Consider the following 13,469-nt stretch of genomic DNA (forward strand, 5'->3'; position numbering starts at 1 on the left):
AATCAGCCCTTCGAGTCAGCAATGCGATCATGGCTGATCACTCTCAATCAGTACCCCGTTCCTGCCTTCTCCCCATACCCCCTCACTCCGCTATCCTTAAGAGCTCTATCCAGCTCTCTCTTGAAAGCATCCAACGAACTGGCCTCCACTGCCTTCTGAGGCAGAGAATTCCACACCTTCACCACTCTCTGACTGAAAAAGTTCTTCCTCATCTCCGTTCTAAATGGCCTACCCCTTATTCTTAAACTGTGGCCCCTTGTTCTGGACTCCCCCAACATTGGGAACATGTTTCCTGCCTCTAATGTGTCCAATCCCCTAATTATCTTATATGTTTCAATAAGATCCCCCCTCATCCTTCTAAATTCCAGTGTATACAAGCCCAATCGCTCCAGCCTTTCAACATACGACAGTCCCGCCATTCCGGGAATTAACCTAGTGAACCTATGCTGCACGCCCTCCATAGCAAGAATATCCTTCCTCAAATTTGGAGACCAAAACTGTACACAGTACTCCAGGTGCGGTCTCACCAGGTCCCGGTACAACTGTAGAAGGACCTCTTTGCTCCTATACTCAACTCCTCTTGTTACGAAGGCCAACATTCCATTGGCTTTCTTCACTGCATGCTGTACCTGCATGCTTCCTTTCATTGACTGATGCACTAGGACACCCAGATCTCGTTGAACTCCCCCTCCTCCTAACTTGACACCATTCAGATAATAATCTGCCTTTCTATTCTTACTTCCAAAGTGAATAACCTCACACTGATCTACATTAAACTGCATCTGTCATGCATCCGCCCACTCACACAACCTGTCCAAGTCACCCTGCAGCCTTATTGCATCTTCCTCACAATTCACACTACCCCCCAGCTTAGTATCATCTGCAAATTTGCTAATGGTACTTTTAATCCCTTCGTCTAAGTCATTAATGTATATCGTAAATAGCTGGGGTCCCAGCACCGAACCTTGCGGTACCCCACTGGTCACTGCCTGCCATTCCGAAAGGGACCCATTTATCCCCACTCTTTGCTTTCTGTCTGTCAACCAATTTTCTATCCATGTCAGTACCCTACCCCCAATACCATGTGCCCTAATTTTGCCCACTAATCTCCTATGTAATTTCTTACTGGTATTAGGTTATTATGGTCAAGTGTACCGAGATATCCAGTCAAATCCTACCATACATGAGTACAATCAAGCCAAAAGACATATACAACAGATACTGCAAAGAGAAAAATATCAGAGTAGCAGTGGGAACAAATATGGAGGTTTTTTTGCATTGTGTCTCTGATTGTTACACGCTTATGTTGATAGCTTCCAAAGCTAGTGACTAAGCCACTAGCTATGCATTGCTAATCTGTATTTTAATATATTTATATGAAGTTGTGATGTATTTCTCAGAAATTTCATTCTATTTCTAGCAAACAACAGAACAAACTGGGCACTACTTTTACCCGGAAAGCCTGATCTTAATACAAAAGCAGTCATAGGTACGTTATAATTTAAAATATCAATCTCCTGGTATTCTTTGTATATTGTCATACAGGTATTAGGTGAGTTTTCTGCGCTTATGGGCTGAATATTTACGTATTGTAATAATTATTAATTACATTATTGATATTCAGGTAAACAATTCAGAAGTTCATGTTGAGAATTGCTTACCTAATAGGCCCTTTATATCATTGAGTCAAGTGAGTTTATCACAGATGTGTGTAACACATACAATATTCAACTTTTTAAAGGGGAAGTTAAGATTTGTAGTTTTGATTTTTTTAACTTTTACAAACTTGTACTTCTATCAGTTTGCAGTTTACATTAAGTACTATATCTTAGTTTATAAAATAACATTGTTCTTCCAATTCAGGGTTTAATTTCCTCTGCTAACTATTATCTTCCATAAAAAAGATAAATAAATAATGATTTACTTGGAAGCAATTACAAATGGAATTTTTATGCAGTGTTTTTCTCTGGTGCTTCATGATCAAGATAGTTATGTTTTATGTATTCTAATCAAATGGAAATAAACCTCACTTTTTAAACCAAGGCTTATTCATAGAGGTGAGTCATGAAATTATCGTTGAAATGTCTTACTTCCGTTTTTGTTACTCCATCCCTATTACCACCATTATACCAACCATGATATTAAGAAGGATATCCTGCCTATGCTCCATTATTGTAACAGGCTGGATTCACTGTTCATATTCCATTAAAATGTCCTTGCACCTAGATAAGTGCTAAAATTGCAGGGCAGTATTCAGAGGTTGATAAACTGAGACACCTGGTTGATATATTTTATTTATATAGCAGACGTGCGTATTGAGTTTAACTTCGTTTATTGTCACGTGTGTGGGATACAGTGGAAAGCTTTTGTTGCATGCTAACCAGTCAGCAGAAAGACAATTCATGATTACAATCGAGCCAATACAGACAGATGATAAAGGGAATAAAGTTTAGTGCATGATAAAGTCCAGTAAAGTCCGATTAAAGATGGTCGAGGGTCTCCAATGTGGTAGATAGTAGCTCAGACCCGCTCTCTAGTGGTTGATAGAATGGTTCAGTTGCCTGATAACGGCTGGGAAGAAACCGTCTCTGGAGGCATCCGTTTTCCCACTTCTATATCTCTGGCTTGATGGGTGAGGGGAGAAGAGGCAGAGACCGGTGAGTTTCATCCTTGATTATGCTGGTGGCCTTACCGAGGCAGTGTGAAGTGTAAATTGAATGAATGTATGGTTGGGAGGTTAGTTTGTGTGATAGTCTGGGCTACGACCACAATTCTCTGCATTTTCTTGCGGGTTTGGATGGAGCTGTTCTTGAACCATGCTGTGATGCATCTCGATAAAATGCTTTCTACAGTGCATCAGTAGAAGTTGATGAGAGTTCTACTTCATGCCAAACATTCCTAAACCTTCTCAGGAAGTAGAGGCGTTGGTGTACTTTCATGCCCATTGTTTTAATATGGGTGGTCCAGAACAAGATGCTGATGATATATACTCCTAGCAATTTGAAACTTTCAACCATCTCTACTTTGGTGCTATCAATGCATACCGGGGTATACTGTATGTACCACTACGGAACATCAATGTCAAGGTTAGCATTCAGCATCCCTTTGGAAAGTGTACCTCTACTTCAAGCGAATACGCTCTCAGACATTAGGATAGGTCCTTAATGCTATCATGCAAGAAGTTAGAACTTGATTTGTTGGCAAAGATGGTATATCCATGTCTGATTGATGTTTGATTTGGAAGGCAATTTGTGAATGATGGTACACTCCTTCTTCCAGCTTGTGGATTGGTGGGCTTGGGAAGTGAAGCAGTCCATTTTATAAATGGAGCACCAAGCATCCATGTTGTGGCATTGCTGGATTGAACGAATACTAGCTTGGTAAACGGAATGCCAATCAAGTGGGATTGTTTTATTTGGATGGGTCTATCACTCTTTTGCGTTTACTTGTTCAGGAAAGTGGAGAATAATTCTCTTGCACATATTTGAGACTTCTCCAATCATGTTTCTAGTAAACACTGAACCCATGGGACTTGGTTTGTTAGGTATCTGAGACGCTAGTGCCATTGATTGTCATGGAAAGGTAATTAGACTCTCTCTTTTACTGGAGATTGTCATAATGTGATGGCAGATTCGAATGTAATTCGGGTCTTGTTGCTTGCAACCTGGACAGTTGTGAATACTACTGAACTTTGTGCAGTCATCAGTAAATTTTCCTACTTTTGACATATATTGAATGGAAGGTAACCAACCGATAAAGCATCTGAGGAATGTGGAGCCTGATTTGAGGAATTTCTGTCATAGTGTTTTGAGATGATTGGTCTACATCAACCACAAACATCTCACTTTGTGCTTGGAATGACTCTAGTCATTACACTCGATCTATTTGGTGCCGCATATGGTCCAATGCACCCTTAATGTCAAAGTAATCTCTTTTATCTATACAAGTATATGAAGAAACCTGGAGCTGAGCGTTTCTTAATAAACTTAGGATCAGTGTGTATACCATGGCTGTGTAGCTCAACCCATCATTAATGGTGTGCGTACAAAATGAACTGCAATGTCTGATAAGATTATCGATAATTGTTTCAGGTGGCCAGTCAACTTCAAACAGTGCAGATGTCCAGGACAGATGTCAGGTCTCAGGACACTCAGTGGCTGAAGGGGAGGCAAATGAATGCTTTTCTAGCACTGCTTGTGAACCAGCAGGGTCACAAGTACCTTGTTACTCCACCACTAAAATAATTTCCCCAAAGTATAACTTATTTTTCATTGCCCAAGCACCAACTGTTTCCCTGCTGCTCATAACTGGATATATGTCAGTATTATACCGGTCTTTTAACCCAACTTTTGTCCCCACAATCTAAACGACTTGCTGACCCTCAACTGGATCCACCGGTTCCCCTGCAACTTCCCACTGTGATCTAATGGCTCCCAGTTTCCCAGTATCCATGATCTTATCAACGATGAAGTATCTCTCATCTGGTCTCACTGTTGACCGTGCAACTATAATGTCTCCCTCTATCCTCTTTGCCCTCTGGCTGTGACCTACTCCCATAGATATAATAGGACCAATAATTAATTCTCTTTTTTTTTTAGTACCTTTCAAAGATGAATGCATACTAATCATTGCGTTTGTTCTATTTGTCACAGAGCGCACTCGTGATCGGATGCGTGACAAAGAAGGCAGAAAAGAAGGTAGGTTGAATTGAAGATTAAGAGGCGGTAATGCTGTATACTTGCCTCTAGAACTAACAGCAAAACCAGATTTTTAAGCAGTAAATTTATGACTCTTATTTGCCAGGAGCACATCTTGTGAATTTGGCCATGTATCCCATGTGATGTTATATTCATTATTATAAATGGACCAAACACTAACAGTGGAAGAATAAGTCCAAATTTCCAATCAGCATTTCGTCTGAGATAACTTAGAATTGAATTTTCCATTAATCTGACATCTTCACTCAACGCTAATGAGTATAGTCAGCTTCAGAAATGGAAAAAATATATACTCTTTGGCAAAGGAAAAGTATAGTTCTGAGACTGGGAGTTAGCCACATTGCCAAGGAAAAGATTAGCATTTCATCTGACCAACACTATAAATAAATTGTCAGGAAGCACTTAATGTTGTCATGATGTGCAAAGTAGAAATGTTCCATTCTGCAGTTCATCTCTCGCCTTTATGAATACCACTGCAGGAAAAAGTCTATTTAATTCTAAATTAAGAAAGGAGTAGTAACACGAATTGCCTAAAGATAAAATAATTAATAGTTATATTGATAGTTAACATATTGCTGTTCTTTTATTTCAGATCTTAGAACAAATACAATTTGCAAATTAAGTTAGCCCAAAATAAGTTAACTGGAACCTAATGATTTTATTGTAGTGGCCTGGCGGAGGCCAGAGAAAAGGCTGGACGCCAGGCAGGTTTAGAAAAGCTCTTTATTTGGCTGCGAGTTTCGACTCACAGCGAAGTCCACCTAGGGATAAACCACTCCCCCCAACGGGCTGATTCAAGGAGTGGCCCGATACCCAGGGACTGCCACATTATCATAATAACAAATCTTATGAAACTGAGATTTCATGCCATTTGATAAAGGATGTTAAAGTAACTCTAAAAAAAATTGAGTTAGGCTTTATCAATTAGCTTGTTGTTTTTACAATGTATCATCTTGTGTGTGTAATACTTTGCAGAGACTACAAACACTGTCTCCAAACCAGCACTGAAAGGGAGTAAAACAAGAAAAGAAAATGACAAACCAGCAATGAAGCCCTTGACAACTAAAGGTAATTGTAATAAAGTGCTTAAGTCCACGCTAAGATACAACGCATCATTTTATTGAAGCACTTACATCATAGGACCTGCAGTACATTACAGCTCCGAGCTGCTACATCTACTGCCTGACGTAGGCGAGTTCTTAATATTATAAAGCACATACTAGGCGGGACTACTACTAACAAGCACTACGATTGGCTAGCATGCAATAGCCCATCCACATCTCTTCTTGTAGAAATAAAGAAACAACGGTAGCTTAAGCAATGAAAAACAAAAATGTGAAGAATATACTAGCAAAGTTACACAAAATCACCATATCTAACGGGTGACCTACAAACCCGTCCGGCCCTCGTGCGGTAAGAGACCGCCTCACCTCCTTTCGCGGGAGAACAGACGGGGGAGGAGAGTGGGGACGCAACAGGCGACTTGACAGGACTAGTGGGAGATGACATGGGCGCGCCAGGCTGTTGCAGACAGCGCACGTTTTGGTTCTTCCACGTATGTATTGAGTCATCCCGGGCCAGTAAAACATGCTCTGCGCCCGTTGAAGGGTTGCCTCAGCGCTGGGGGGACCCCTGTGGACGTCGTTGTAGTGTTCATCCCGGAGTGAGGCTGGGACCACCGCTTTGTGGCCCTCGACTATGATTCCGTCCTGGAGCACTAGTTCGTCGCGAACCAGGAAGTAGGGGCGTATCTCAGGCGGGGTGTTTGACTTGTTTGTGGGGCCAATCGCCCCGTATGACTGTGGACAGCAATTGTAAAGTCTCATCAGCAGCCGTGTGTTCGGCTAGGCGGCGTAAACGATCAGTCGGCACAAACGAGACCTTCATGACTGAGAATTCGTCCTGTTCGGAGAGGTGCTGTTCATTGGTTCTTCTGTTGCTCTTTAAAAGAGTCCCAATCCTCTGGCTTCCCACTCTTCTTTGCTATGTTGTACTTCTTCTCTTTTATTTTTATGCTGTCCTTGACTTCCCTTGTCAGCCACAGGTGCCTCTTACTCCCCTTAGAATCTTTCCTCCTCTTTGGGATAAATTGATCCTGCAACTTCTGCATTATTCCCAGGAATACCTGCCATTGCTGTTCCACTGTCTTCCCTGCTAGGGCCTCCTTCCAGTCAATTTTGGCCAGCTCCTGCCTCATGCCTCTGTAATCCCCTTTGCTATACTGTAATACTGACACTTCCGATTTTCCCTTCTCCCTGTCAATTTGTAGAGTAAAACTTATCATATTATGGTCACTGCCTCCTAATGGCTCTTTTACCTCGAGTCCCCTTATCAGATCAGGTTCATTACACAACACTGAATCCAGAATTGCCTTCTCCCTGGTAGGCTCCAGTACAAGCTGTTCTAAGAATCCATTTCGGAGGCACTCCACAAACTCTCTTTCCTGGGGTCTATTACCAACCTGATTTTCCCAGTCTACCTGCATGTTGAAATCTCCAATAACCACCGTAGCATTACATTTGCGACATGCCAATTTTAGCTCCTGATTCAACTTGCACCCTATGTCGAGGCTACTGTTTGGGGGCCTGTAGATGACTCCCATTAGGGTATTTTTACCCTTACAATTCCTCATTTCTATCCATACTGTTTCTACATCTCCTGATTCTATGTCACCTCTTGCAAGGGAGTGAATATCATTCCTTACGAACAGAGCGACCCCACCCCCTCTGCCCACCTGTCTGTCTTTTCTATACGTTGTGTACCCCTGAATATTCACTTCCCAGCCCTGGTTCTCTTGCAGCCGTGTCTCAGTGATTCCCACAACATCATACTTGCCAATGTCTAACTGAGCCTCAAGCTCATCCACTTTATTTTTTATACCGCGCATTTAAATAAAACATTTTAACTTCGGTATTCACCTCCCCTCTCACACCAGGACCATCCACAATTGGCCCTGACCTTACTCTCTTCTCCCTTCTAGAACTTCCCTTCCCTTCCCATTCATTCGAAAGTCCTTTGCAATTTCTCCTGTATTCGCTTCCCCTTTAACTCCATCTTCATATTCCCAATTTGTCAACCCCTCCCCCCCACTACTTAGTTTAAAGCCACACTTAGACAATAGGTGCAGGAGGAGGCCATTCGGCCCTTCGAGCCAGCACCGCCATTCAATGTGATCATGGCTGATCATTCTCAATCAGTACCCCGTTCCTGCCTTCTCTCCATACCCCCTGACTCCGCTATACTCGTAGCACTAGCAAACCTGCCTGCCAGAATGTTGGTCCCCCTGCTATCAAGGTGTAACCCGTCCCTTTTGTACAGGTCAACCCTACCCCAGAAGAGATCCCAGTGGTCTAGAAATCTAAATCCCTGTTCCCTGCACCAGCCCCTCAGCCATACATTCATATCCCCGATCTCTCTGTTCCTGCCCTCACCAGCACGAGGTACAGGTAGCAGTCCAGAGAAAACCACCCTCGAAGTCCTACTTCTCAGTCTTCTTCCTAACTCTCTAAACTCACGTTGCAGTATCTCCTTCCTCTTCCTCCCAACGTCGTTCATTCCCACGTGCACAACTACTTCCGGTTGATCACCTTCCCTCGCTAGGATGTTCTGAAGCTGCTCCGTGATGTCTTAAACCCTGGCACCAGGGAGGCAACAGACCATCCTCGAGTCCCGCCTGCCACCACAGAATCTACTGTCTGTACCTTGGACAATGGAGTCACCCACTACTACGGCTCTTCCTGACTTCGGTCTCCCCGGTCGAGTTTCCTTGCCTGGGTTAGATCTGCCAACACGTCCGCCGCTCAGACTGGAAGCGTCTTCTGCCCCGACAGTTCCCAAGAGGGTGTACCTGTTTGCAATAGGCACAGCCACCGGGGTGTCTTGTAGTCCACGTTCGCTCCCCCCTGAAACAGTCTCCCACCTTCGTTCGACTTGGACCCTTGGCGTGACAGCCTCACAGTAGGTCCTGTCCAGGAAACTCTCGCATTCCCAGATGGCCCTGAGGTCATCCAGCTGCTTTTCCAACTCCACCACATGTCCATTCAGGAGCTGCACCTGGACACAGTTCTTGCAGGTGTAGCTGCCAGTAGCTCCAGCAGTGTCCCTACCTTCCCACTTCCTGCAGGAAACACACTGCACCAACTTGTCCGCCATTACTTTAGTGTCAAAAACAATTCAGGCTCAAAAACAAGCGTAACCTACTCACCTCAGCCTCCTCGCCGAAGACTCGCAGGCAAAGACTCGCACTTTTCTCACAGGGCACTTCCCTCAACAGGGCTACACCCCTTGTGCAAGTCTTGCTTATATCAGTCACTAAATTACTTAATTGGCCAATTTACCAAACTTCTATTTTAATTGATCAACCAATCCACATACTCACTTCTATCCTGCCTTCCTGACGAGCTTGGAGTTATGCGCTTTTCTGACTGACTACTAACGTTGTCTTGGCGCTCAGTTTAAACTGCCTTTTCACACTGCAATTACCACTTACTTTGCTCTCAGCCAACGGTCGTCCTTGCTCTGCTCCCAACCTTTTCTGATTGACCTTATTGGCCAAGTATGTGCATATACAAGGAATGTGCCTTGGTGCTCCGCTCACAAATGACAACACAAACATACAGTTAACGAACATGAATCCCATGTTTGCAAACATGAATCCCATGTTCACATGGATGTTGATCTCTAACTATATCTCGCTATCACCTCTTTTGACTCCTCCACTATCTCCACACAGTTGAAATATTACCTGCCTGACATTTCCTCCTTTATTTTCCCATGACTAAACATTGGAAAGACCAAAGCCACTGCCTTTAATCACAGTCATAAGGTTAGTACATAAACCTGTGACTCCATCTGTTTCCTTGGCATTGATCTGCAACTGAACACACAAACTGTTCAAACTATGTCTCATGTTTGACCATATCCTTCAGCCCATTTTTCTTGGTCACTATTTCCCCGCAGCCTAGCCCCAAAACTTTCATGCATGCCATATTATCTCTTGAGCTGGTTATGGCTTGCTTCTTCTATAAACTTGAGATGACTCTAAACTCAGCTGTCCATGTCCTAACTTGCACCAAGGAACCCCCCACCTATCAGCACAGTGCTCTAATGTCCTTTTGTGCATCATTGGGTTAAATGCCAAATTTTGTGTGATAACTTTCTTGCAACGTACCTTGGGACACTTTTAGTTGAGTTTAGAGGTACAGCGCAGAAACAGGCCCATTGTCCCACCGAATCCGCACCGACCAGCGATCCTCGCACATTAACACTATCCTACACACACTAGGGCCAATTTTTTACATTTCATACTAAGCCAATTAACCTGCAAACCTGTATGTCTTTGGAGTGTGGGAGGACACCGAAGATATCAGAGAAAACCCACGCAGGTCACGGGGAGAACACACAAACTCCATACAGACAGCACCCGTAGTCAGGATCGAACACCTGACCTGGGGCTCTGGCGCAGTAAGGCAGAAACACTACCACTGCGCCACCGTGCTGCCCACGTACCTTGATTAACGTAACTTGATTATGATAAAGCATTATATAAGCATGTTGTTCTTGAAGTGCAAAATAAGTAGGTATAAGCAGAGACAAATACAACTTAAGGTCTCACAAATAGAAATTGCACCTGATGTTACCGAGGCAATCAATTGTGTTTGGAACTCAATTTCCCTTCTACAGTTCTTGGGATGGTCTTGTCCGCATTGGAATCACATTTGTTTTTGGTGTTAAAGTATTATGTTCTTATAAATTTTTTGCACGACGCTCCTGAACTTCAGGATGCTGTTCCAAACTTTTATTGCAACACAGCCTGACGGCTAAAGGAAACGTAGATGCCAAGTTTCTGCCATTGTTTTGGCATGGTGAGAGAATGATTTGGTTTGTCAGTCTGAATAATGATAGGACTTAAATGCAAGCTCCCACAGACATTTAGTCCATTTTTAAAATGGGAATTAAATAATAGCTGTTTTTACAGTCATGTGTTCCATTTTGAATTACAGAATCCAAGCTGTCATCCTCAGCCACTCCATCCTTCCCATCCAAACCTATGCTTAATTCTGGCAGACCAGGTAAACCATCAATCTTTTTCAGATACCTAATGTGTATGTTTATATATATGAAGATATTCCATGAAGATTATTGGTTAAATAGTATGTTTTTCTACTGTTTATATGTACATATGCAGAGAGAAGTAAAACAAACATCTCTGAATATTTGGAATAATTTCAAATCATTTATATGGACATTTTAACTTGAAGTAATCTGTCTACTATGTCTTCAGACTATGAACTCATGATTAAAGAAACTTCCACTGCATGCACAAAAGCACAAATAAAGAGGCTGAAGCGCATAGCTCTGAAATGAAGATGTTATCTGCTTTTCCTCATTGACATTGTTCCAATAGTTCTCATGACACACGATACAATTTATTTGAACTTATTAATATGTGCAATGCAGTGACTTTGAGGTCTTTAACCTTTGGCTGTGTAGCATGTATTTTGTGAATATAACTGCAATCCTGTTTGGATCTTGCAGAAAGAGATTAATCACTGTGAAGTTACTAATTTGTCAGAGCACGAGACTTAATTGTATTAATTGAGTGCCTCGTTCTCATTGTCTGTGAATGTTTAAAGCAAAAATATTTTTGCTCCTTTGTTTTAGCATGGTAATTTGATACTTGCATGAAGTGAAAAAATGCAGACAACACCCTGTACTATCTGGCTAAATAATCTGTTTCTTAATAGCTGTGAAGTTGTAACTGTTCTTCATCCTTGTACTTAGACTGACATCACAAATGGCTAACAAAAGAGAATATTTCTCTGTGTTCCTTCTGTAATCTTATTTTTCAGTGTGCTTCGTAGTGCATTTTGGAACCTTATTTTATATTTGGCTTTGTAGTGATATTTGATCGAGGCTCACTTTTTGGTTGTCGCACGTTTTCATATTTTATCATAATGCCATCATACTTTTAACATTAATATTGTTTGGTTGTGCTGGTTGTATTCTATCAAAGGGATATAGAATGGCACCTTGCAGAGATATATATGTCATCATGTATTGCTGCATGGCATGGTATAGTAACATCGTGTTTATGCAATGTCATGTAACAGAACTCATCGTTGTATTTTGCGATTGGATTGCTATGATTTCTTTAATAACTAAAGGTTCTCTTCTCATTGTTATGGCTGACCAAGGTGATAGTGCATGCATTATGCTCAAACTTTGTTTCATTGGAAAGTATTGACACTGCAAGGAATTGTTATCTTCAATAACTTTACATTTTTTTCTGCAAAAATTACAGAAATTCAGTTACCAGTTTTCCTCACTCCAAGCACAGCTTCTGAACATGATACCATGGATGAATTCACAGGTAGTCCTGTTCACCGGAATAACAAGGAGTGTATTATCCGATTAGATAATTCACATTATAAATTGTGAATTATGGCAGGAAATAAATGTTATTAGTGTAAACAGTCTTAATCTTTCTAGACATTAAGATCTAATCCTACCAAATTTGGAAATGTAAAATTCTTTGTTTATTATGTATTTCAACATGAACCAACAAATCAGGTTTCTTTTTCCAAATTACATTTTTTTCTTCAGAAAACTATATCCAATAACTGAAACTATATGCAATATTTTGCAATCTGTGTGAGGCTCTATTCTGTTCATGTTTTATTTTTTTGTTTTCCACATTTTTGTGGACCATTGCTGTAGCCTTTAGCTGAGAGGATGGATGGGTAATTTGTAACAGTGATTACTAAAATGATTTTATGGATTAACTGCAGAGATGTGAGCAAATTCATGATCACCAGTATTCTTTTACTGTGTGGACAGATTACTGGACTACATTAATTATCTCCATAGGAACCTAACCAGAATGAGAAAGTCAGTAATGTGCAGTAATGTTTGAATCTGCATTCTATTATCTCATGAGCTTGCAAGTCGGTGGTTTAAAGTATTTGCATCTTTAAATCCCCGATCCTGCATGTGATGTTCTAGCAATTACATGGTGTGCTACAACTTATAAATTCCAGCAATGTGCAATGAATTAAATTCTAGCGTATTTTGGTTAAGCAGATGGCCTGATTAGTAAGCTGGAAGCTGAATAGACAATATCAGAATGTTGTAAGTTTTGCCAGAAAACTATTATTAGTGCATGGTGTCAATGTGTTTCTCGTGATGCCAATTAGGGTCACTGGAAGTAAAATCTATACGTTATCCCATTTTTATAACATTTTTTCGTAACTTGATCAGGAAAATATTTCAACTTAATTTTCTAAAATGCGTTGCAGAACCTGAGACTCCATCTTCTACTAAAATGCCATTCAATACATTAAGAACAACTTCAGACCATGCTGATGTGGGCAATCAGGATCTTCCAGGTAGTTTCTATGTGCAGTGGATCTTTTTTGCATGAAAGGAAACAAACATAACGTAACATATACAGCTTATTAGTATGAGAATTTCTAAAGATTCATATGTTTCATGTCAATGGTCATAATGAGAATCGTTTGGAATATAAAACCTGCTGTGTCTACCATAATGTATAATGGTAATTAGGGATGGTTTTCAAAGCCAATTAATCAGTAACTAATAATTGTTTGAGCATTGTTTGTATGATTTATATTTGTGAAAAAATAAGTCAGAATGAAATATGCATCAATTAAATATGATATAATTAGTGCCAGTAGACTGTTGCTAAAATACGTAAATGTCAATTTAGAGGCAACACACAAACCAAAGCAT

General features: G+C 41.1%; 1 protein-coding gene across 27 annotated transcripts in view; it reads left to right on the forward strand.

The window, feature by feature from the left end:
* LOC144598928 (uncharacterized) overlaps positions 1 to 13,469 on the forward strand; it is a 223,015-nt gene that overhangs the window by 65,954 nt on the left and 143,592 nt on the right. For 26 of the 27 annotated variants that reach the window (XM_078409534.1, XM_078409524.1, XM_078409525.1 and 23 more), the window contains 6 exons: positions 1,421 to 1,489; positions 4,653 to 4,697; positions 5,694 to 5,786; positions 10,721 to 10,789; positions 12,022 to 12,090; positions 13,016 to 13,105. In XM_078409534.1, the coding sequence (XP_078265660.1) occupies positions 1,421 to 1,489; positions 4,653 to 4,697; positions 5,694 to 5,786; positions 10,721 to 10,789; positions 12,022 to 12,090; positions 13,016 to 13,105 (435 nt within the window). The remainder of the gene's footprint in view (positions 1 to 1,420; positions 1,490 to 4,652; positions 4,698 to 5,693; positions 5,787 to 10,720; positions 10,790 to 12,021; positions 12,091 to 13,015; positions 13,106 to 13,469) is intronic. The other variant, XM_078409529.1, reaches the window with a different exon arrangement.

Source organism: Rhinoraja longicauda, chromosome 12, assembly GCF_053455715.1.
Source record: "Rhinoraja longicauda isolate Sanriku21f chromosome 12, sRhiLon1.1, whole genome shotgun sequence".
Taxonomy (NCBI): Eukaryota; Metazoa; Chordata; class Chondrichthyes; order Rajiformes; family Arhynchobatidae; genus Rhinoraja; species Rhinoraja longicauda.